The sequence below is a fragment of the Camelus ferus genome, chromosome 3, assembly GCF_009834535.1.
Source record: "Camelus ferus isolate YT-003-E chromosome 3, BCGSAC_Cfer_1.0, whole genome shotgun sequence".
Classification (NCBI taxonomy): domain Eukaryota; kingdom Metazoa; phylum Chordata; class Mammalia; order Artiodactyla; family Camelidae; genus Camelus; species Camelus ferus.
In genome coordinates, this window is record NC_045698.1 from 46,704,115 (window position 1) to 46,730,928 (window position 26,814).

At 34.9% G+C, this 26,814-nt stretch overlaps 2 protein-coding genes across 15 annotated transcripts in view; one reads left to right on the forward strand and one right to left on the reverse strand.

Moving 5' to 3' along the window:
• NAIP (NLR family apoptosis inhibitory protein) overlaps positions 1–5,426 on the forward strand; it is a 39,895-nt gene extending 34,469 nt beyond the window's left edge. For all 5 annotated transcript variants that reach the window (XM_032473838.1, XM_032473811.1, XM_032473824.1 and 2 more), the window contains one exon: positions 73–5,426. In XM_032473838.1, coding sequence (XP_032329729.1) covers positions 73–437 — 365 coding nt within the window. In that variant the 3' untranslated portion in view covers positions 438–5,426. The remainder of the gene's footprint in view (positions 1–72) is intronic.
• The window catches only part of LOC102506396 (survival motor neuron protein), a 58,142-nt gene that overhangs the window by 9,773 nt on the left and 21,555 nt on the right, over positions 1–26,814 (reverse strand). The window contains exons 4-11 of one of the 10 annotated variants that reach the window (XM_032473851.1): positions 25,494–25,613; positions 24,417–24,617; positions 24,111–24,266; positions 22,951–23,043; positions 22,024–22,134; positions 14,255–14,305; positions 9,674–9,699; positions 5,297–5,651 (exon numbers count right to left, since the gene is read on the reverse strand). In XM_032473851.1, the coding sequence (XP_032329742.1) occupies positions 14,258–14,305; positions 22,024–22,134; positions 22,951–23,043; positions 24,111–24,266; positions 24,417–24,617; positions 25,494–25,613 (729 nt within the window). In that variant the 3' untranslated portion in view covers positions 5,297–5,651; positions 9,674–9,699; positions 14,255–14,257. Of the gene's footprint in view, positions 1–5,296; positions 5,652–9,673; positions 9,700–10,283; positions 11,333–12,009; positions 12,162–14,231; positions 14,306–22,023; positions 22,135–22,950; positions 23,044–24,110; positions 24,267–24,416; positions 24,618–25,493; positions 25,614–26,814 lie in introns of those variants that run through there. The other 9 variants (XR_004317454.1, XR_004317479.1, XR_004317468.1 and 6 more) reach the window with 9 other exon arrangements.

The window sequence follows — 26,814 nt, forward strand, 5'->3', positions numbered from 1 at the left end:
AAATAACCTAGTCTAAGCACTGGAAAAGAAGTCCATATGATTCCACTTATGTAAATAGTTTTGCTTTTACAGCCAAGGGAGCAGTCGATGGAGGTTTCCAGAAACTTGAGAAGCTAGATCTTTCAATTAATCACAAGATTACAGAAGAAGGATATAGAAACTTCTTTCAAGCACTGGACAACCTGCCAAACTTGCGAGAACTAACTATCAACAGGCATTTCACAGAATGTATAAGAGCTCAGGCCAGAACAGTCAAGTCTTTGAGTCAGTGTGTGCTACGACTGCCAAGCCTCACCAGACTTAACATGTTAAGTTGGCTCCTGGATGCAGAAGACATCACACTGCTTACTGCCATGAAAGAAAGGCATCCTCAATCTAAACACTTAACCTTTTTCTGGAAATGGGTACTGCCATTCTTGCCAGTCATTCAGAAATAGAATTAGCTAAAAAATGATATATTGGGAATTTTCATCAATAATTCTAAAAACCTAATTATCCAAAAACCATTAAATATTACACACAAAAGAATATAATGTTAAGGCATGTAATTAAAAAAAAAACCAAAAACCAAACATCCTGCTTACCCATTACTGAGTTTAGAAATAGATATTGCCAGTAACTCTGAAGTTCCTAAGTGATCCTCCCCAATTAAAGATGAGTCCTTCAATCAAGTTTACACATCTAACTCTTCATTACCCTGGGTAAACATCAGGCTCGCTACGATAAACAGGAACACAAAGCCACAGGATGGGGCTGGGAAGAAGTGCACCAATCTACCTTAAAGTCTTAATACAAAAGAATATTCAAGTTATTACGAAATGGCTAACTTAAGAACTAAATCAGTTTTACACAAAGGTGAAACAACAGGTATTAATCTTGTATATCTTGTAGGGTCTGTTTTGCATATTTAATTAACTTTGGTATAGTAGGGTTTATTTGTACCTTCCCTTTATCTACTGCCAATGTAAAGAAATAAGATTTAGGGGAAACGCTTGTATTCTGGAAGCTTTTGATTCAGTGTTTATTGATTAAGCAAAAAACTGCAGTTTAGAATTGAGCTTTATTAGAAATGAGCTAAATCTGTTTTCAAGAATATTGAGTATCAATGCTTTTTTAGATAACATGTTTGAGAGTTCAACATATGCATTTAAAATGGTGTTAGAATTTTCTTATGACTCCACTCTGCTCAGGGAGAACATACTGTCAGTGACGTCATAGGGTTCAAGGTATTACATTTGATGTGGATGTTTACATCTTTGTGTCCAGAATTTCACTCCTACCAAGTTAAGTAGAAGAGTTTTCTTAATGGCTAGGAGGCCACTGCAAATTCATGATGCTAGTATAAGTTGGAAAACCGTTATTTTGCCTTTTTATTTTTACAATGAAACATAGGGACAGTGTATATGTTATGATTCTGTTTGTTTAAATATACATATATATATTATATATATCTATATTCATGTTTCTAGATGCATTAAGAATTTCTGGAAGAATATACAAAATGGTAATAGTGGATAACTAGTCTAAGTTGTTAAACAGTGGGACTGGAAGGCATTCTTTTTACTTTTTGTACTGCTTTGTTTTACAAGTACCTGTTTTATTTAAATAATAAAGTATAAAACTAGTTTAGCATTACAACATTAATAATTGCTCTGGAGGATGAGATTATTAGAAGGTGAGATGAGTTACCTTCTTGCTGGTCTGATTTTATATCTAATTCTTTTGTAATCAGAAAGGTTTTAAGCATTGTATTAGTCTGATCAGGAGAGACACCACATAGTAATTTGGGGGAAGTTTACTATAAAAAGTTATTAACTGTGACAGCAGACTGTAGTATGAAATGGAGAACTCGAAGCAGGTATAGGGAACAGCCTACTGGCTCTTCACCCTAGGCTGAGACAGAGCACCAAAAAAAGAAACCCAGGACTGAGATCCAGACCTTGGTGGAGAAGGTACAGCCATGGACAACAGAGAGGGTGGCGAGTTACAGCCCAAGACAGTGTAAGCTTGGGACACTTTGCTTAGAAAGTTTTTTGGGGGGTGTCACAGGAAACCATTCACGTGAGGGTGCTGATGGCCACTGGGTACTGCTGAAGCCAGGCACTGCACAAGGCTGCGGAAACCATGTGCCAGAGAGGCACACTGGACTCAGGAAAAGAAGTCTCTTGCCCCTCCAGTGTCTCACCAGTAACCTCTACTGAGAAAGCTTTACACTGTGCCTGCTGACAGGGGAGAGGCATTTACAGGGTCCAGATGCATTACTGCAGGACAGGCAGTAACCTGATAAATGGTACAAGTATTACTTATTAAATTGTTCAGACCTAAACAAAAAAGAACCTAGTTAAATTTCTTAAGATTAACATACTATTAGATGCATGTTCATACCTTCATAGAAAAATTCTTTAATACATGAGAAAATGGTGATGACAGACTCCACAGAGAGGATCAAGATAGCTAGCGGACAGGGGTAGGAGGTTTACATTTTTTTACCTGCATATAATTACCTGAATTCTATATCACTTGCATATGTTATTAAAAATGATACTTTAAAAACACTAACACGACTCTGGGCAAATTAATTGTCCAGAGCATCTGCTAAGGGCTTCCAGTATAAAGCAGGGGGCAGCAAAGTGTAGCTACAGCCTGTACGGCCTGTGAGTTAAGAATGTCTTTACATTTTTAGAGGCCTATGAAGCTAAACTAATGTGCCCTGGCCCTTCATAGAGAATGAGTTATTTCCACAAAAAAGTATTTTTGGATCATAAGGTCACCATGCCCTTTATTCCAGTATACACCAATTTCCACAGAACTCCTAGGTCATCCCTCATTGCCTGGACACTCACCCTTATGTTTCTAAACTTCTCCCTTTCTTACACGTATTCTAATCCTCTCCAGCTCCTTAAATCCTTCACCAGTGCTCACACAAGTAATGTCTCCTATATCCTCCATCTTTTCTTAACATCCCCTGCATTTTCTTGTTCTAATTGTGTATTTTTCAAAACTTTTTTTAACCATGACCCACAGTAAGAACTCTTATATAAAATTTACACACATACAGTATACACTACACAACTTAAACGAGATTCACCAAAACTTCAAAGTTATATCTAATAGGATTTTTACTAATAACCCAAATGTAACAAAAATTCAGAAATACAAAGTTCCCTGCAAGAGTTGTTTTTATGTGCTGTCTTCAACTGTTACATTCTCTCCCACCTCCTGTTTCACCAAAACAGCTCTTATGAGGGTCACCAATGATCTCCACCTTGCTAAATTCAGTGAATACTTCTCAGTCCTCATTCTACGTGACTCGTTAGCAGCATCTGACCTATCGGCCCCTTTGATACCGCCCATCACTCCTGAAAACGCTTTCTTCATTTGGCTTCCAGGGCATCCCTTTGGGTTTCCTTACTCATTGAGAGCTGTCTCTTTTACTGCTTCTCCTCATACCTCATCTCTGAACATGGGGAATATCCCAGAGTTCTCCTCTCACTTCCCTATTTAAATGCACTTCCTGGGCTATCTCATCCTATTTGAATAGCTTTAAATTCCAGGTCTATGCTACCTTCTAAATTTTCATCTTTATCCCAGATCTCTCCTTTGAACTCTTTTTACATATCCAACTCCTATTAATGGGCATTTCAGATTACACATGTCCAAACCCAACTCCTATCCTTCCCTTCCACAGAAGTACCCTTGAGGCAGACTTCTCCATCTCATTATTTTTCCACTTGCTCAGGCCAAAAACCTTGGGAGTCACTCTGGATTACTTTCTTTCTATTGGCAAATCCTGAGCTCCAGCTGCAAAATACACTCAGATCCAAGCTCACTGGTCCTAAGTAATCAGCCTGCTTTCTCCCTTGAAATTTATGGTGTATTTTCAACATAGCTGTCAGAAGGCTCTTTCTATATATCTGATCATGCTACACCTTTGGTTCAAAATCTTCCAATGGATTCCTAGCTCCAAGTAAATGCTGAAGACCTTGCAATGGCCTACATATGACCTGACCCTTGGCTACCTCTCTTACCTCCTTTCCTTCAATCTTTCCTCCTTGCTCACTTCCACTCCAAGCCAAGCTGATTTGCTATTCCCTTCACGCCTTTCCCTGGGAGGTTCCCTCTACTTATGTGAATGGCTCTCATTTCCTTTGGATCTCTGCTCAAATGTCACCTCAATGAGGAGTTCCCTGACCATTTTTTAAAAAGCATCCCTGCTTCCAGTCCCACTCTGCCTAACCTCCTTTCCTGTTTTCACTTTTCTATCTGACATGTATCACTAGCTGCCACCTTATAAATTATACTTGTTTACTAGCTAGTTCTTAACCATTTTAAGCAAGAACTTTCCTCTGTTTTGTTCATTACTGTCTCCCAAGCACCTAGAAGAGTGTCCAACACAAAGTTAAATATTTGCTGAAATGAATGACTTTCATGAACCTACAACTACTCTTCAACTGTATTAGGTATTAAGGGGGGTAACATTCAAAAATCTTACAAAGCAAGTAAGCTACCTTCATAACTAAATTTATCCCAGCACATACTTAGGCAATTAATATACACTAGATGTATAAAATATTAGCTGATTGTCATGAAAAAAGATAAAATTCCACTTACCCTGTACAAAAAAGCTTTAGCCATAGAACATCCCATTCTGCAAAGCTTACTTACCAGGCACTTGAATATTCATTCACTTATTCAACAAATACTGGGCAGCTACTAATATGTTAGGCACATTTAGTTTGTCCAAGCAAAAACCTCTGAAAGAAAGCACTTAACATATTAACATATTCTCCCATGGCTGAATGGACTAGGGAGAATCTCTGGCACATGGACATTAATCCTTAGACTAAACAGTGTGACTTTTACCTCTCCATAGAATTTGAACTGAGAGACATATAGTCAAAGGGATGGCAGATGGAACTGCAAGGTAGTGGTGAAGAGACAATAGCTTGGGCAGTCACGTTAGGCAGTATGCATGACAAGGATGTGGAGAAAGCTAGAAAAGAGGTAGACAGATAAGAAAAGGTGAAGGAGGAGACTGACAGTATAACATCTAAGCAACAGGACACAGCCTTGGTTCCTGACTGGCCCAGTCCAGTCCTATGACTATGACATTCAGCTTCAGCAAGGCTTTGTTCCCTAATTTTGAATTATCAGCAACATTGTTTTACAAGTGCTTGCATCTTTCAATACTATCCTTTACCAAATAAGCTTGAGGAGTGCTTTTCTACATCATTAGATAGACTCCAACTTACCATGTATGTTCTGCACCCCCACCCCAAAAAATCAGATGGTCATGGTTAAAAAAAAAAAAGATTGATCATTTATTTTTAAAGTATTAATAAAAAGCTTAACATATTTACTAAGAAAGTTAAAATATACAAATGTGCTTAATTGTGATTTTGACAGAATAAATTTTCTGCACTGTATGTGACCTAGAGTTTCTTTCAATCACTCACATTTCCATTGTTCAATTATTCAAATGAATTATTCCCTCCAAATACCTAACTGGTTATTTAGGCATGAGACACATCCAACAAGGGGAAATGTAGATGACATGCACCTATCCAAGTATTCATGAAGAAAATGATGAAACTTTTGTTCACATCGACCAGGGCACATCAAAATACATTCTCCTTGGGAGACAGTTGCACCTGAATTTGAAAGATAAAAAGTCTAAATACAATGATGACGTTTAAACATCTATTTTCTTATAAAGTCATAAAGAGAGAAAACGGAAAGCAATACACTCATCATGGTAAATAAAACTAGAATAAAAATATGCTAATATAAAGATTAAATATAAGACAAATTTCAATCTTTATGGGACAGTTAACCAATTAGACAAATTAATTGCGAAATTCGTTTGGAGAAGTAAACGAGCAAGAATAGTTAAAAAAATTCTTCAGGGCACTGGTATTTGATCTGTCCCAATACAATTTAAAACATTAAAAACAATGATCAAAATCATATGTAAAAAAAATAATTAGAACAATACAAACAACATCCTATAACTACAATAAAACTAGAAATTAAACCTAACTACATGGAAATTAAACATTTATTAGACATATCTAGAGTTAAAAACAATTTAAAAATTTGGAATATCTAGAAAATAAGAATGCTACAGAATACAACCAAAGTACTGTTCAGAGGAAAATTTATGGTCCTGAAATATCTATTTTAATGCACAACAGATAAGAAGGAATTTAAAAAGCTTATAAGGGAAGCAGAAAGTGGAAATTAATTCCTACTATATTATCTCAGTCCAATGGACTCAATTTCAGTTTATGAGTTTCTTATTTCAGCAGTTCTAACTATTTGTAAGGATTCATGACTCAATCTTAGAGGTCTGATGAAGAACAGAAAGAAAATTTACTGTTTGAAAAAAACAAAACTCCTATCTTAACAATTATACCAAGTCTACTGGACTCTTTTATAAATCCAAAATGCAGAAACTTAGTGATTTTATTATCCCTTATATTGAAATATTTAGTTATTCTTCATCCTAGGATGAACTCATTGTGGTAGCCAGCCTTCAAGATGGTCTCCAATGATTCCTGCCCTTGTGTAGACCCCTCCAGTTGGATGTGGCCTGGACTTACTTCAAAAGAATAGAAAAAGGTGGAGGTGATGGTGTGTGACTCAGAGACTAAATTATGAAAGTGTGTGTGTGGTGTTGCTCACTTTCTACTGGATCACACACTCTGGAGAAGCCAACTGTCATGTCATAGAACTCTCAGGCTACTTCTGGAAAGGCCAAGGTAGCAAGAGAGCCTCTTGACAACAACCACGTTAGTGAGCTTGGAAGCAGATCCTCCAGCCCCTAGTAGAACCCTGAGATGACTATCACTTGAGGCTGGCAGCTTGCTTCAAAGCCTTATGAGAACAACCCAGCTCAGCTGCTCCTGGATTCCTGACCCACAGAAACTAGAGATAATAAATATTTGCTGTTGTAAGGTGCTAAATTTTAAGGCAGTCTGTTATGTAGCAACAGATAATATACTCACACCAATGACCTCTAGCTATGTTAAAAAAAAAAAAACTAAAATAAAATAAAATAAGAACATGGAAGTACAGAATCACCTAAAAGGATGATGGAATAAATCATCAGTAGTGAACTAACGTATCACTATTACACCTTCCTTCAGTCTTCTTATTCTGTTGCCCAAAGTATTGGATTATCTTTCAAGAAATTTTAATGGAAGACTGGAAACAACATCCTTGTAGTCTTTTTTCCTTTTTTTTTTTTTAAGTTTTCCTTGAACACAATTCAGATTTTTTCATTTTCTGTCCATAAAGGCAAAGAGAACAATATCTACAGAGAAAGTCATTCCATAATTATTAAAGCAATTAGATGAATGTAAAGGGAACAGATGGTAACATTTAGACCAGAGGCTACAAAACTATGGCCTAAAATATTTACAATCTAACCTTTTAAGAAAAAATTTTTGATCCTTATTCTAGACCAATAATAGTGAGACTGTTCACATAAGCAAAGTCTCAGATGATGAATCTTCAGATGACATATTCTACTTAGGTGAATTTTCTCAAACTCAAGATCTGATATATTTCTGAGGACAAAGGAAATATGGTAATATTCAGTTAGTCCTTCAACAGAAAGGATTTCATAGTATAATATAATAATATTTTGTGATAAAAGCCTGAACCATTCCATTTTGCAAAAAGGACATGTGACAGTGTTCTTTCATCTTTTTTAATGCCTGTGCACCAAAATTTCCTTGATAACAGTGTGTGAACAGATACGGAAGACAGATGTGTATACAAAGTAACCTGGAAGGTAACAGATAATGCAGGAAACAATAAGATCATTCTAACTGGTGCTATTAAAAACGCAATGTTGTGCTTTTAGGCAACAAAGAGGATAGCTATCATTTGTTTATGCAATAAACAGAAGCTTTCAAAAGTATTATGTTTTGATAAAGCAAGTGCATAAAGAATCAAAGTAATAAGCTAGAATGTACTAGAGATGCATTTGAAATTTAGAATCAATATTTTGAAGATAAATGTATTCCAGGTCTGTACATAATAGCCAGTGAACGGTTAGTTGCATTCAAAGAATGTTATCCAATTTGGAGATATATATATAAACATTCAAAACTGGAAAAATACAGAATAAATATTTGGTTTTGCTGTATTTTAATTCTCACTACAATTGCTAACAAAGTTATTTTCACTATCTCTTTATTTTGTAAACCGTAAAATAACTTGAAGAGAAATACACAGAATCAATTCTCATTATTCATGGCAGTTATGTTTTTAAAAGTTGCCACAAACACTGAGCCACTGCTCTTAGAAGAAATACAAGGCTAGGTTCCTGCAAGCCTCTGGTCACATTATCAACTGATTGATATATAACCTTGTTTTATGTGCATTTCTGTTCAAAGACACATTATTTCATATATATTGTTAATTGATTAACACTGAAGTCATAGCCAACAGCACTGCAACTTATGCGTGAACATATCTAACATGTATATTCTCTCTGTTAGGCACATCACAGCCTTCTTATACTTGGGAATACTAGATATCACGTCAGCACAATGCTTGGGCATTATCTTAATGGGTGAAATCAAAAGGCACAAAATTATGAAAACTGTAACACTAAAGAGATTGCGAAAAGGACATTTGTTTATCGTTTATAGTATGAGAGCTGAAACAAGAAAACAGAGCATTGCTCAATCTGGGAATGCCTGTCAGGTGACTCAAATTTTTTCAACATTCTGCATGTGTCCATGAATGATGGTGAAAGCTCCACAAATACTGATTTAGGGATTATAGATAAATTTTAATAAGCTGGCAAATCTGAAAATACAGAATCTGTGAATAATGAAGATAAACTGTAGATAAAATTTTATAAGCAAAAGTTTAAGAGCGAGTAAACACAAATATCTAAAATGATAATGAGAAAATTACCATATAGATACTGAAAAAAATTAAAACAGTAGAAGAATTAGAAGAAAAGCAATAAAAAGGGGGATGATTCTGAGGATATGAAAATTAAGCAGTATGCCTACATGAAAAGCAAATATTTCTGTCAACATGACAACAACCACTATTACCATAAGCAAGGTCAAAAGAAATGATAAACCAGGGGAAAAGTATTTGCAACTCTCATCACAAAGAACTCTTACAAATCAAAAGGGAAAAACATACAGCCCACTTGACAGGTGGGAAAAAGTGATGTTCATAAAGTTTTCAGAAAACATACATAACCCTTAAACACATGAAAAGGTGCTGAACTTCACAATAAGATAAATAAAAAATTATAAATACAATAACCATTTTCAACTATTAGAGTGACAAAGACCCAAAGGTCTGAGAAATTATTGGCTAGACTGGGAAACAGGAACTCTTAAACAACGTCAGTGGAAGTACAAATTAATGTAATCTCTACTGAGAGCAATTTGGCAAAAATCTATTAAAGTTAAAAACGTGTATCTTCTTCAGTCCAGGAGTTCTAATTCTAGAATCTAATTCAATCTAATTAGATAATCCTAAAGATGTATTCATAAATCTACAAAAAGAATTATGTAAAAGAACGCTAACTATGGTATTAAATAGTAAACAATTGGAAGCAACCTAAACGTCCATCCACAAGAGCTCACTTAATTAAGTATGGCACACATTTAAATAATGAGGGAAAAGTACTTACCTATTATAGAACACTGTATGAATAACCTACAGAAATGAAAATTTTTTAAAGTTTAAAGGAGTAAGATGATAGATACGTCTTACCAGGTTTATCTTAATTACATATTGTTATTGTTAGCAAATGTACAGAGCACAAACAGAAAAAATACTGCAGGGTATATACTGTGAAGTCTCCCTCACAACCCTTTGTCTTATAGTCCTTCTTCACAGGTAACATGAGTATCACCCTGAAATGATAATCAGTGCACATACACACGTATGTAAATGTATATTTACACAAATGGCAGGTAGCATAATACACACAGCTCTGCATCTTACTTTTTTCATTTAAATATATTTTCTCATCAGATTGCTATATGTAATAAGCAGCACTGTCATTTAAAAAAAATCCACAAAAAAGAATTAAAAGAATAAACTGAGGGGGAGGGTATAGCTCAGTGGTAAAGTGCATGCTTAGCATGCATGAGGTCCTAGGTTCAATCCCCAGTACCACCTTTAAAAATAAATAAAGCTAATTACCCTCCATACCAAAATAAAATAATAATAAATAAATAAAATATTTTTAAAAAGAATTTAATTTAAAAAAAAATAAACTGAATGATGTTCAAAAATTGATTCAAACTATTTTAGAGCTTTTATTTTATAAACATGAATAACAATGGAGAAATAATTTTAAAATAAACTTTAACAAGCAGATACTCTAACAATTAGATAAATGTAAAGAACGAGGGTATTATTAACTACTTATTCTCTGGGGAAGCAATATGACAATGTTTGATGATCTATTTAGATTCTGAGAGCCAATATATGAAACTAATCAACAATTCACAAAAATAACTCTATGGAACTATGTTTAACAGAACAGCCCAAAATAGATGTATTACTGTCATGTAGAAATATGTACATCAACAACTCCAAATTTGACATGTTAATCTTATGTACTTGAGAGATGGAGAGTATATCATCGTTTAGCACATTATGTTTTAATCTTCACAACTAATTAATCTTTCAGAAATCATCCAACAACTGAAAACAAATTGTTCCAAAATGGAAAAAGTGATGCAATGAATTGTGTCAAGCAACCAAGTATTCAAGAAGAAAATGATGAGATGTTTGTTTAAAAGTAGGAGGAATAGCTGGTAGTGTACTTGCTTTCCTGTGATAAGTTATAAATCTGGGCCCAATTTACGATACAGCTGTTTCCAGGCACTGGGCAACAGACAGCACAGGACCAAGATCCTTGGAAAAGGCAGATACTTAAGGTGAGCTTCGCATTCTACCGTCTTGGCTGGACACAATTTCCAAACTGCAGTATGGAAGGCAGAGCCTGAGCAGAGAGTACTGTTCTTCCTGGGTGGGTGGAAGAAACAGACACTGGACTCTGGGCCCTGGGATAAGGCAGCTGGAATTTGAAGAGGTAAGGTCTAGAGAGGAGGGATTTGAAGAGAAGGAGCCCCAGAAATCTGCGTAGGATTTCTACTTAGGTCCTTGCCCAAATCCTAAATTATGCACGTGTAGCACAAGACTCCTTGGAGCCTGGAAGAAACAGCTGCTGGGAGGCTGAGAGCTGGAGAGAGTGTTCTGGAGTCATAGTAGAGTTCCACCATTTGCTATATGGTCCAAGGCAAGTCATTTCACCTCGGTGAGCCTGCTTTCTCATCTGTAAAATGAGAATAACAACAGTATCTAACTTGAGTGGTATAAAGATTAAATGAAATAACTATTTCTAGGACACTCAGTGATCACTCAAAAAATATGGCTATTATTATATAAAGGGAAGAAAATTTTCATGTCATTAGGATTCCATTACATGGAGTCCTAAAATAAGTAAAACTACTCTTTGCTCACAGAAATCAAGAATGGTAATTGCCAGGATAGGTAAGTGTGGTGAATGACTAGAAAGGGGTACAGAGGAATTTGCTGGATTAAGGGAAATGTTCTACATCTTGATGTAGTAACAATGTACCTTCTCAAAACTGATCAAACTCTTCACTTATACAGAAATTATACCTCAAAAAAGTACCAGGGGAAAAAATGAGGGCCGTGTAAAAAATGTTCATGAATCCTCTTGAAAGGCCACACTTCATACATAAAAATGGCACAACGCGCCTAGTATTTAATGAAATAACTGAATACCGAATCTCTTCTGCTGACTACTGTATATAAACATGATTTCTGCAGAAGCAGGAGTTGCTCTGGTTAAACTTTTAGAATGTGATTTCTGAATTGAATTCACTGTTTTTTCATTCACCAAGAACTTCAAACAACACATAACTTAAACCATTAATCCTGTAGTTTATTTCTGTTAATGGCAACCGTACAGAAAGCTAAACTTACAACATGACTGAGATAAAGTCATCTCTGGCTGATCCCTTAGTGAAGGCACTCTTCAAATATGGCACCTCACCTTCTGTTTGCCTCTCTTCTGAATGCAGATACAGATGATGGAACTTTCCATCTAGGATTCCTCACAACCACAAGGACAATTACTACAGTGAAAGCCAGAAAACAAGATCTGTTTTGACTTTATTACTAAGGTTAGTCTAGACATTTAGTGTGTTGATTTTGCAGTACTTGTCTGTACTGAAGGGGGAAGATGCTTCATTATTCAATATTTAAGTTAAGGAAAACAGTGTCTAAAAATTACCCTATGTCAAACACCACTACAAGTAACTCAACTTTCAAACCATTCACCTAATGTAATATTTTTTATGAAGAAAAGTCTTCTAGCAAGACATACAACTGAGGCCTAACCTTTCATGATGGGTGAAAGATTTGATCTGAAAACAACTCTGAAATCTCTCTTCTATTTACCATTTTCTCTCTTCTCTGACATTCCCTCCAGTCTATGCTCTAAGCCTATCTTAGAGGTCAAGAGACTGTGCCAGATACTGTGGACATGATGAACAAGATGCAGTGCCTTGCCTCTAACGACAGAGGAAAGCCAGGTACATAAAGAATGAAGAGAATATACTGTGAAAAGCTATGTAATAGAAATAAGCAGAGAACAGATTCAAAGAAGGGAACCTACATGGATGGGGGTGGATAAGAAGGCTGAGTGGCATTAGAAACAGTGATGTGCCATTTGGGCTACCTTAGGCCTTGAAACACACTGCCCTAATGTTTCCAGCTTATACATTCTCTGCCTGGAACAGCAACCCTGCTTACTTTTTCTTTTCACCTTTTTAGACTTAGCTAAATAACCTAGCTGAAGAACTTCAGTTGAATAAAAATGACTTTAATCATGTTAGCTATCTTAATTGTGGTGGTGATTTCTTTGGTGTATACATCTATCAAAACTCATCAAACTATTCATCTGAAATACATGTAACTTACTATACAGGAATCATACCGTAATGGAGATTTTTTTAAAAAAGGAAAAAAAAAAAAAAGGCTTTAAGCAAAGAATGAAATACAGGTAATTATGTTTTTAAATATGATGATTTATATAATTTTAAAAATACCCCTCCCAAGAATGCACTGATTTTGAAAATCAAAAAGATGCTTTTTTGAAATTTGCTTTTCAAAGCAACATGGAAACATCTACCAAGAATCATAATGTCCACAACCATTTATCAAATAGTCACAACACAACGTTACCCTAAGGCTAGAACAGAATCAAGTACCACATATAAGAAGGTATTTACTAACGTTACTGAGAATGCCAAAAGCTATTGAACTAAAGGAAAAGTAGTATAACATACATGAAAACAATCTGACAGAAAGAATAAAGAAAAATTTTAAAATGTGATATTAAGTGGGGATGCATGCACACACACATGCAAGCACAAAATGCTGAAACATCAAAAATAGATGAATATGAACCAAAAGTATAATAAAATATGTGAAAAGAGAATACAATAATAGACTCTTAGCTTTTACTAATTTAGTTTAAAAATGCTGAACATTTTTCTTATATACTTTTCATACACACAGAAAATAGAAAAAATAGTACAATGAACATCCATACGAACACCACTTAGATTCAGTAATAGCCACGTGCTTCACACACACATATATATGCATTTTGCTAAATCATTAAAAAAATACATTAGAGACATCGTAACATTTCACTTCTAAATACTTTCGTATGCAAATTTAAAAGTCATTTTGTGGTGTCATTTAATTTACCGCTCTAACCCCAGTTATTTCCAGTAAATTGGAAAGTAGATCTTAAAGGTTTGTTTACATTCCAGTTCAACTTTTTTGAACGGAACACTTCACAGGTAACACAGTGTATTTCCTACTGCATCACAAATCAAAAAGCAAGTCTGGCTGCTGTCTGACTATAGTGATGCAAAGTTTCATCTCTGATTCTAAGGATCTATTCTTTATTGTAAAGGTATGTTTTCCTTTCCACACTATCAAACAAAAAGTACTTGCTGAGACGACACTTTGACATCATGAGAATTCTAGAAAGGACGTAGATCAACATATCAAACAGATTTGGCATCAAAATGTTTTTACTATTATTTTACATTAACTTTTCTACTTTTCAATACTTCAATTTTTAAATATGTTTTCCACAAATATAAAATGTATACAAAAGTAAGATTTACTTTTATAATGATGGCAGACTTACTCCTTAATTGAAATGTGAGCACCTTCCTTCTTTTTGATTTTGTCTGAAACCCTGCAAGGAAAATAAAGAAATTTAAAAGAATTGAATACACATTTTATACAGAGGTGAACAAATATTTTGTTTCACTTAAGACATTTCACTAATTCTCTTCAACAAAATACCAGAAAATAAGTTTACAACCTTCAAATGTGCTTTAAAAGTGATCCCAAAGTAAAAAATTAATATGCTGTGATTAAGAAATTTTTTTCTTTTACTAAGTCTGATGCTCCTGAGCCAAATTACACCTTATTTCTGTCAAATAAAATATACAATGCCATACTCATTTATTAAAATAAAACCATTAAAGACCAGTATTCACTAGACAAAAATATTTTTAAACTAAAAAAAAAAAAAAAAAAAAAAAAATCAATCCTCAAATATTTACTGTTTTTCCTGGTCAGACCTCACCCAAATGTCCTATTCCTCTCTTCTGGCCTCAATGTCTTTTATCTTTCCCTACATATATACAAGCTTTCCACTTCACTACTAATCTTCAGAGGTCACAGATGTATTAAAAGTGATTTGTTACTTATAAGCACCAAAGTTAGAACCTATGCTGTTATTTCAGTAAACACCACTCTTACTCATTTGCATTCTGCTTGGAGTTCTAGAAAAAGAAAAAGGTATAGGTTAAGAGCTGGACCCAAATCCTATCTGGCTGCTCTTAACGGGAACTGGTTACTATTGGAAAAGCTGTCAATCATGTATGCTTCTGTGGAACAATGGTTAAGAATTGTTAGCTGAAGGCAACGGTGTCTAAAACACACATAAGCTTTTGGAAAATGTGACAATAAGAAGTGCTTTCTTTTTAATGGTAAAAATTTCAAAGAGACAAAAATGCGAGGGCTAGGAAATGGCAATTTCTTTACACTTCTGAATGTGAACATAGGTTTGTATTTTAATTTATGCAGATCTACAAATGATACTGCTAAAAGTAAAAATCATTTCTTTGGAACAAGTCAGTCATAGGTTAGCCCTGAATTTGTGGCAAATATATTGGACAAGGCTGCTTTCCCAAGAATTGCTGCTTGAACACACAAAAGAAACAGGAACACCTGCATTTTGTTGGTCAGGACCAGAGTTCAAAGTTTGTTGAAAATCTGCTAGGTTTTAATAACAGAACAATCAAGTTTGTGAAATATGAATGTTTATGAATACAATTAACCAACTCTAATTTTCATCCATGTCACCCTTAAAATCAAATATATTCTAACATGTTAGCAGATTAGTATTTTTTAACTGTTGCTAGAACTATCAAAAAGAAGAAAGCAATAACGGGCATTACTGTTTAAGGCTGTGGTAAAGCAGACATTTTCCAGTTGCACTGGCAGCAATACACACATGAAGAATTGTGGAAAACTAGTCAACAGTATCAAAAGCTATTAAAATGTTTATATTTTTGGACCTAATAACCGTATTTCCAGATATCATAAGGAAATAATCTGCAAGAAGCTTTATATATAAAAATGGTTATCTAATTATCAAAGGAAAAGCTTGCTAATGTTCAACATTTAGCAAATGAAGAACTTATTCTGAACCAGATTTACTATGAACCGGGCATTATTCCAGAAGCTAGAGATCCAAGGGTTACAACACAGACAAGGTCCCTGCTCTCATGGAATTTACATTCTACTGGAAGGAGACAGATAAACAGGTAAGGAAAATCATACCAGGAATGATAAATGCCACAAAAAGAATCTAAGTGGAGTGACATAATAGAGAATGATGGCAGATTATTTCTATCTTCAACAGGGAAGGCGAAATTTCAGTTGAGATCTGAATGACAAGCCAGGCAAGTGAAATATAGGGTAACAACATTCCAGACTAAAGAATAATGCATGTATAGGCCCAGAAGAAGGTATAAACCTGGATATGAGGAAGAAAAGAGGCCAGTGTGGCAGGAGTGCAGTGAGTAAGGAAGAGCGTGGAATATGATGTGGATAAAGAACTTGACAAGATAAACATCACATGATACTTTGCAAATCACAGTAAGAGTTTTGGATTTTAACCTAAATGTGACTGGAAGCTATTGGAGGGTCTTAAAGGGAAAGAATGGATTTGGCAGGGTGGGAAGTGAGATTTCATAATCAGAAAGAATAGTTGGGATCTACTACAGCAAGGTAAGAGATAATGATGTCTTACCCAGAATATATAAAGAGCTATTACAACCCATCAACAAAAAGACAAACAACCCAATTAAAAGATTATGCAAAGGGTGTGAATAGACATTTCTCCCAAAAAGATACATAAACGGCCAACAATCACACGAAAAGATGCTCAACATCATTTAGTCATTAGAGAAATACAAATCAAAATCACAATAAAGTATCACTTTGCACACACTAGGATAGCTATAATCAAAGAAGGAGACAACAGTAAGCATTGGTGAGGATGTGGAGAAATAGGGAACCGTCAAACATTGCTGATGTATGTAAAATGGTGCAGTCACTTTAGAAAATAGTATGGTGGTTCCACTAGAGCAAACTTTTGAGCCAGCAATTCTAATCCTAGATGTATACCAAAGAAAATGGAAAATATATGTCCATACAAAATTTTATACAAACGTTTACAACAGAATTATTCATTATAGCCAAAAAGAGGAAACAACCCAAATGTCCATCAACTGATGAATGGATAAACAAAATGTGGTACCCCATACAATGAAATATTATTCAGCAATTAAAAGAAATGAAGTATTAATATATGCTAAAACATAGAGGAACCTTGAGAAACTTACGCTATGCGAAAGAAGCCAAGCACAAAAAGCCATTATTGTATGATTCCATTTATATGAAATGTCCAGTATAGGCAATCCTTAGAAAGAGAAAGCAGATTAGTGGCCTCCATGGGCTGGGAGGAGGGGATATTACAAAGTGACTGCTACTGGGTATAGGGTTTTTTAATGGGTGATGAAAATGTTCTGGAATTAGATAATGATGGTGGTTGCACAACTCTGTGAATATAATTTAAAAACCAATGAATGGTACACTTTAAAAGGGTGATTATATATATTTCAATTTAAAAAGAGATAATATCTTAAATGGGGTAATAACAGTGGAGAGAAAGCAAAGTGTCTTGACTCAAGATCTGTATGGAGATAGTCAACAGAACTTTCTTACAAATTGGATGTAGAAAGTGAAGGTAAGTGAGGAATCAATGTCAACTCCCTGTTTGTGGTTTGAGAAACCATTGCTGCTAGTGCACCAATGTACTGCTTACCGAGATGTAAAGACTGTGGGAACAGAGGAGTGTGAGATGACACTAACAGTTTTGTTTTGGCTATATTTGGTTTGAGATCTACCTAACAGACATCCATATGGTGAAGGGAAAACAGGCAGTAAGATAAACAAGTCTGAAATCCAGAGCTAGATATCTGAGAACTACCAGTTCTAACCTGCCAGTTTAAGTCCTGGAGTAGCTGAGGTCACCTAGAGTTTATAGTTAGAGAAGAGAGGGGGCTGTGGGCTGGCCATAAGGAATTCCATTTAGATATTAGGAAGAGGTATTAGACCTTAGATACTAGGACAAGCTATTAAAGGAGTCTAGAAGGAGCAGCCAAGGAGGAAGATATCAGATCAGCAGATTACAAGGTGTTACTGAAGGCGGGAGAAAAAAGTGTTTCAAAAGTGCAGTCAAATATATTAAAATGTTGCTGAGAGATAAGAGAGATAAAGCAGTGTATTGACCACTGAGTTAGCAATCTGGAGGCAAAATCACAAAGCAGGGAAGACAGAAGTCTACCTGATAGGCCTGAAGAGACAGGTGAGGTAAGGAAACTAGAGGTAACTCTTTTAAGAAGTTTGTGAAGAGGAGGAGAAAAATCATGTGATAAATAGAGAAATCAGAAAGAATGTAGTTGAAGCAAATGGTCACCAAATTTAGCAGAATAGGTCACCAACAGACTGATAAGAAAAGCAAACTTCACCTAAATTCTTATAATTTGTCTTTATATAAAGAAAGATGAACATAAAAACAACACATTTCTTATGAGTGCTCATATGTACCTGAACACAGAGAAATAGATCTGATAGGCTATATAGCCGGCTAGTATCCATGGTGACTTCTGGAGAAAGGTGGGAACTGGGCCTGGCTTTGATTGATCACCACCAAGATTTTTGTCTCATCTTTAATTTTTGAAACTTTCAGGTAATGTGTTTATTTATCACTTGTAGTTAGGAAATAGGTATTTTTAAAGGATACAAAGCAATATAAATGGTATGAGGACAACAATATAAAAAATCAGCCATGTAAGACTAAAGAGATATGACAGCAAAATGTAACATGTGGCCCTGGATTGAATTCCAGGTCAAAAAGCCAACTTTTTCTTTTGTTGTAAAGGACACTCCTAAGACAACTGGTAAAATCTGAATGAGGCCAGTAGATTAGATCACAGTATTATATTGATTTAAATTCCTTACTTGATAATTGTATGTTCTTGCTTTTAGGAAATGCATATTGTATTTAAATGTAAAGAAGCATCATATATGCAACTGATTCTAAATTGTTTCAGGCGGAAAATACAGATTTACATACATAGAGAGAGAGAGAGAGAAAACGAGAGACAGAGAGAGGAGAGAGAGAGAGAAGGAAAAATGAAATGAATGAGAATAAGAAACTTGAAGTGGTAGAAAGCTGACATGTGGGGAACCTGTACATGGAAACTCTTGAACTATTTTCACTTTTCTGGAAGTCTGAAATTATTTTAAAAACAGTAACAAACACTTATACTTTGGTTTGGTTACCTACCAAAGCCAAACCTTCACAAACTATGACTTATCAATTCCATTCGTAGGTATATACCCAGGAGAAATGAAAACATACATCCACATAAAAACTTGTACATGAACATACACAGCAGCATTATTCATTATAGCCCCAAAGTGGAAACAACCCAAATGGATAAAGTGTAGGTATACATAGTGGAGTATTATTCTGCAATAAAAAATGAAGTACTGATGATACATGCTGTGACACACATATATCTAGAAAACATTATACTAAGTAAAAAAAGCCAGACACAAAAGGCCACATATAATATGATCCTATTTTTTCAAAATGTCCAGAATAGGAAAGTCCATAAAGAAAGAAAGTAGTTTAGTCATTGCCCAGTACAGTGAGATAGGGGAAAATGAGGGTATGTGTTTTTATTAGGGTTGAGGTAGATAATGAAATTACTGGAAAACTGATTGCCGTGATGGCTACATAACTGTAAATATAATAAAAACCAAAACCGTGACTTACAGACTTAAAAGGGTGACTTGTATTCCATGCAGATTATACGTTAATAAAACTTAATTATTAAAAAAGATTCATAGTAACACTATTTTTAATAGCCCCAAACTGGAAACAAATCAAATGTCCAACAATGATTAAAATGAATAGATTATGGTATAGGCATACAATGGAATGAAATACAGCTACAACTTCACACAACAAGGTAGATTAATTTCACAAAATGCTGAGCAAAATAAGCCAGACACAAAGGAGTATATGTGTGATTCTATCCATAAAAATCAAAAGAGAGCAAAATTAATCTATGACATTAAAAGTCAGGGAAAAGGTCACCCTGACGGAAAGGGATTGGTAATGACTAAAAGGAGATAAAAGTAGACTGTAGGATTGTGGTCTTTTTTTTTTTTTTGATATTGGTGCTAGTTATACAGATGTGATCACTTTGGGAAAATTCATCAAACTGTGGACTTTTAGTATACGCACTTTCCTGCGTGCACATTTCAATAAAAAGCTTACGTTAACAACAACAACCAACCAAAGCTGTGAACCTATGTGTAATGTGAACTTGAAAACAAGTTAAAGTATGTTGCATCTGGGTAACAGAGTTATGGATGAATTCTGCCCCCTCTATCTTTCCTTAAGAAATTTAAAAATAAACATAAATTATGCTAATACTTTATATATACATTATTTTTCAAAATACAGTTGGCCCTCTGTATTCATGGATTCCATATTTACAGTTTCAACCAACTACAGATCAAAAATACTAGAAAAAAGGAATTCCAGAAAGTCCCAAAAAGCAAAACTTGAATTTGCCAAACTCTAGGCAACTATTTATATAGCATTTACATCCTATTAGGTAGTATAAGCAATCTAAAGATAATTTAAAGTAAGACGTGTGTAGGTTATATGCAAGTACTATGCCATTGTCTATAAGAGACTAGAGCATCCCTGAATTTTGGTACCCATGAGGGTCCTGGAACCAATCCCCTGCAGATACCAAGGAACGACTTTATTTCATAATTTTTTAAAAAATATGGAGAAATTGAAGTGCAGAAGAGGGAAGCTTAGGAAGTCAAATGATCAGTCTCAAAAAAATTACAAACTATGAACTTTTACTTTCCATTATCTTTTCAGTCATTAAAAGGGGAACTTCATACGAATATACTAGGGTTACACAATAGATGAAGAGTAACTTTTAAGTAAGAATATTGGTGGAGGCACGTACAGATGATATACTTATAAAATTACACCTTCAAGTCAGTTGTTTATTTTTTCTATATATTAATTAACTAAAAATTCAAGTGCCTACAATATCATATCGTAATCTTAGCATGGCATACCAGTTTTCATTTTTTAAACTTTAAAATTTCCTGCTAAATTACAATTGAACATGTCTCCAAAAGACTGACACATAAAACGACAAATTTGAAGCCTCAGTCCCTAAGATTTAGTTTAGCCATTTATCACCCCAGACTTTCCTCTGTACACAAAAATAACTTTTTTTCTTTCGTCTTCATTTTTTCTTTTTTCCAAAGTATTAACCTTTCTTTTTCCATCTCCTACAACCCATTTTATTTCAAATCAAAACAGAAAGACTAATGACTGGAAAATAATTTAGAAAAGCGTCATTAAATTAGAAACATACACAGTCATCCCTTGATGGCCACGGGGGACTGGTTCCAGACACCCCCTCAATGAATACCAAAATCTGTGGATGCTCCAGTCCCTTATATAAAATGGCACAGTACTTGCATTTAACCTATGCACATCCTCCCATATACTTTATATCATCTCCAGATTACTTATAATATCTAATACTATGTAACTGCTATGTAAATAGTTGTCGATGCACAGCAAATTCAAGTTTTGCTTCTTTGAAACTTTCTGGAATTTTCTTCTTCGAATATTTTCAATTCACAGTTGGTTGAATCTGTGGATGCAGAACTCATGGATACAGACAGCCAACTGAAATCAAAATAATCCAACTTAAACTGCACTACAGCTATACTTAGGGGGACAACACAAGAGTACTTTTAGACGTAGACAGATGTTATTTTTTTAAACTACAGGGTACAGGCATACCTCATTTTTTTGTGCTTTATTACACCTCACAGATACTGCTTTTTTTTTTTTTTTTAAACTGAAGGTTTGTGGCAACCCTGTGTTGTCAGATGATAACGTTTCTGAGCAATAAAGTATTTTTAAAGTATGTACTTTTTTTTAGATATAATGCTATTACATACATAATAGAAATATAGTATAGTGTAAACATAACTTTTATATGTATTAGGAAACCAAAAAATTCATGTAACTCACTTTATTGTGATATTTACTTTACTGCAGTGGTCTGGAACCAAATCTGCAATATTTCTGAGGTATGTCTATAGTTTTCAACCCTTAGGATCTACCTAACAAACCACTTTCTTGGTCACAAACAAAACAAAGTCACGAAACCACAAAGTGATTGTCAGAAAAAATGCTGAGTGACCACTTACCATATAGTAACCAGTATGATAGCCACTCATATACCAAGAGATTAACATACTTCCCAAAGCATCAGCATCATCCAAAGAATCTGGACATATGGGAGGCGGTGGGGGAATTATCTGGAAATAGAGAAAGATATACTTTAAAGGCAACAGATAAAAATGTAAAGTCTGGAAATCCATTTTACATACAGAATACTGGATGTTAGTTGTATCTTTCCCTACATTCCATGTCATCTCCAATAGTTAAAAAATTTTTTAAATCTGTCTTTTGGGAAAGCCAGCCAGGAACAACAACAAATGACCAATAAATTGAACAGACTCAAAAGACAATAGGTCACATAAAGTATTTTAAACACTTTGCTTTGATTAGACTTAATTTTCTATTTCATTATGAAGCTATTGGTAAAAGACCAAGGATAAATACTTTCATGGTTTTCCTTAAAAAACACCCACAGAGCATTCCAAGTAAAGGTTTTGGGTAGCACATCTGCACTGTCCCCCACCAACACATAGTTTGCCAAAAAATGTCTTTCTGTCTTGCCTATTGTTGATACCTAAAGTCTCCCATTAGGTATCTGGATAGTCTACATGACCAGAAGGTAACATCGAAGCATATCTGGAAGGGCAAAACATTAATCCTTATATATGGTGTAATTAAATCTTTTTGGATACAAGCTACTCCCTTAGAATGAGATACAACTTCTGCCAGAAAGTAAGCATGCAAAACAGGACTCAGAGATGGGGCTAAAGAGAATTGAGTCTGAGTGGCAGAAGGTCATTAAAAACAAAAACCCAGAAGTTGAGTTTGAATTTTTACCCATTAAAATCTCGCCCTAGGAATGGTATAAAATGACATTTCCTAACCACCTAGGCTCTGCTCAATTCCAAACTCGTTATGAAAGCTAGGTTTAATCTGAATTCTTTTGCACTTACTGGTGGTCCAGAAGGAAATGGAGGCAGCCAGCATGACAAGAAGGGTGGCGGCGGTGGTGGCGGTGGTGGTGGGCCACCGAATTTTAGACCTGGCTATAAAGAATATTTCAAAGGAGGATTAATTTACCAGTTTCAATACATAAAAAGGAAAAGAGATTCAATGTCAAAAGAACCAAAATAGCAGGGAGGGTAAGAGCTCAATGGCAGAGCCTGTGCTTAGGATGCATGAGGTCCTGGTTTCTATCCCTGGTACCTCCATTAAAAAAAAGAAGAATCAAAATAATTGCCCAGCATAACTATACTATTCAGGGAAAACCAAAGTGAGAATGATTCTTAATTTAATCATGTAGTATATTTAGCAAGATATTTCAATCATGAAAGACTACACCTTTTACAATTTCATTAACTAAATTGTATAATCTATACGATATCCTTTTAGTTACATGTGCTAACTTAGAGCACATATTGTAAAATCAATAAACCTCTCACTTAACAAGAAAACTAGCCCCCTGAGACCAATGAAGCACCTTATGTATATGAATTAAGAGGTTTAATCATTCTGAAAAATGTAATATAATGCAAACCTCAATAAAGCTCTCACAGAAATTCCTAAGAAAAAGTTTTAACGTCATGCTTGATTTTAAAAAATCATTATTATTACTGCTTGAAGAAATCACCACTATACAAAACAACTGGACAGGGACTTAGGTTCCATGATATAACCTAAAGTAAAAATCTTTTTTGCTTAAGTTGATTTGTTACTGATAACCAAAAAAATCATTAAGTGAAAACAGTATTTACATTTTGCTCCAAAAAACAATTCCAATTTTTACATACCTTACACAAGTGACATAGGAAACTACAGCATAACACCCAGCTGATGATAAAGTATCATTATACTTTCAAATGTCAGATTGCTAAATTATTACTCTAATATCTAATACTCCATAGAAGTCATTGAGAAAGTCTTTCACTATGAACTGTTTTATATTATTATCTTAACTTCCTTTTCAAAAAATTTTCAGGTATGTATTTACAACACCTATAGAAAGCTACAAAAGTTTCATGAGAACAGCTAGCTACGAGTCATTTAATGGAGAGGATGAATGTTCCAATACTATTAACTGTTTCCTGGGAAACCTTTCTGGGTAGAAGTTTACCTTTCCTGGTCCCAGACCTAATCCTGGCATGGGAGGTGGTGGAGGGAGAAAAGAGTTCCATGGCGCAGTTTTTGACTTGATGTTATTTGGCTTATTTCCAGGAGACCTGGAGGAGTTCTCACTTTCATCTGTTGAAATTTGACTTTCATTTTCATTCTTTTAAGAGAAAGAAATAAATGTATTTTTCTTACAAAGATGTCATCAAAAATAATTTTAATGCCTCAGTGGATCAAACTGACCACTAGTGACACTGTTTAGTTTCTCATCTAGTCTCTCCTTCCAAGAATTCTATTTTTCTGTCCTTACCTCTTGAGCATTCTGTTCTGTATTATTAATTACTTCAGACGTTGGGGAAAGTATATCAGACAGATTTTGCTCCTCTCTATTTCCATATCCAGTATAAACCACAACACAGGTTTCTCTCTTATAATCAATTGAAGCAATGGTAGCTGGATAAACGCAGCCGTCTTCTGACCAAATGGCAGAACATTTGTCACCAACCTTCCACTATAAAAGAAACCAAAGATACACACATGCACACATGTACTTCTTTAAGAGAGGGCTAAATTATATATACTCTTGTCTGGGTGGACTGGGGTTGGGGCTGAACGGGAGAGTCTTCAGTTAACTGTTCTGAGAGACAGAATGTTACAGTGAAAAACACTTAGAGCCAAAAACACAGAAATCTGAGTCATAATAGAAATATAACATAATTCTACCATTTATACAATCATGGGCAAGTTTCTTAATCTCCTTCAGTCTTATTTTCCTCATCTGTTAAGTGGGTATAGTACAATCTGCCTCACATATTTCTTGTGAAGAAAAGGAGGGAAAGTGTGTAAAGTGTCTAGCACTCTGATCCAGCATATAGCAACTGCTTATCAAACATCAGCTCTCTTCGTTGGTAATGATAAAACTAAAGCAACTAATGAGACACCAATATGATTAGCTTCCAGGTCGACGGTTCTAAATAGCAGAAATGACTCTACCCAGAACTTCTGGCCCCCCAGTATTAATAGTTTTAGGATTTTTTAAGAAAAAAAGATACCCTTCTCAGTTTTAGAAAAGTAAAACACTGCCAGTTCAGTTTAAGGCTGTCTGGTGCTCCTCCCAAATAGCACTGCCTTCCTCCCCTCCACCCTTGACAGAAAATAAACACTGTCCTGAATTTAGTATTTATTGTTTCTACCTAATTCCTTACACTTTATTAACATGCATGTTCCCAAACAATAGAAAGTTTAATAGTTGCTTTAGAAATTTTATGATTACATGTCAATGGAAGAAAACACTGTACTAATCATTTAAGTTAATGGTATTTTATACTATTTAATAATGACAGGAACAAAAATTCTTTGCAGTTAAATCTCAATGTTTTAAAACAACCTGCTTCAAGGGAGTTGTGTTATTCTTTTTTTGGCTTTTATTCTTCTTAGCAGGTTTTCTTTTAGGTGTGCCTTTTGGTTTATCTGAAGCTTCAGAAATGTCACCATTCTTTAGTGCGTGCTATAAAACATGAACAGAAATGTACATGTTACAGAGTGATATATTAAAAAGTCAAAATATAACTCAGTCACTACAAACTGGTCTCCAGGACCAACCATCTCCACCACCTTAGACAGCCTCTAATTCCTCTTTTCACCATCTCACATTGCTATAGAAACTGCTCTCGAAGGTATCAAATAACTGATTATCAGCTCTAAGGACCCTTTTAATCAGTCTCCTCACTTTCAACCTTTCCACATTAGACTCTATCATTTTTCTTCTTGATAGTTAGGGTATTTTTGTTGACATAGCAATGTAGGGCCCTAATGCTTTTATTAATTCTCTCATCAACTTTTAAACTTGGGCATTCCCAATAAGAATTGGCCATCCTTCTTTACATGCTTGTGATGATCCCATTTCTATTATTTCAATTATAATCTCTATGCAAACAAACTTCCAAAGCTGTTATTCAGCTCTGACTTCTCTCCTTAAAGGTTCAACACTTCCAATTACCAATTTCATACCTTCACGTTTACCTGAAATGCAACACAACCAAAAGTAAACCACCTCTTGCCCAAATCAGTTCTGTTCCACTATGCAGTCTACTTTCCCTGAAATATCACCAACCCCATCCCCCATCGAGTTTCATTTTAACCTGCATTTTACAGAACTCTCTTGGTAACTCTGCATTAGTGTACTTCTAGTCTAAACATATATTGAAAAGCATGTTATTGACAAATTTAGACTGCAACTTCAACGATAACATACAAATCTGATTCATTCTTTACTTCATGCTACAGAAGTGACTACAGAAGGAAGCAGACTCCATGTTTAGTGCTCTGTATGAGTGTACGCTCTGTGCCCGGACTACTGATGGCCTGTGCATGGTGCTCAATAAGACTAAATACCTCAGACAGTAGGCAAAGTGATATAAGGCAATTGTACAGATTGGGGCATGAAACCAGACTTCATCCCACAAAAGAAATGTATATTCCTTGATATTCATCACCATCAGGAACATTTGACTTGAAACCTAACTCACAGGATTAAATTTGAGGAGGATTAAATTAAGGTAATGTATGTAAAGCACATGGAACAGTGCCTAGAACTTTATAAACACTCTGCAAGTATTAATTACCACACTATAGCTATTTATCATCAATATTATTTCAATAAAGGCTTGTTAAATGTTTAAAACCTCTAATTCAGACTGTCCTTTCAT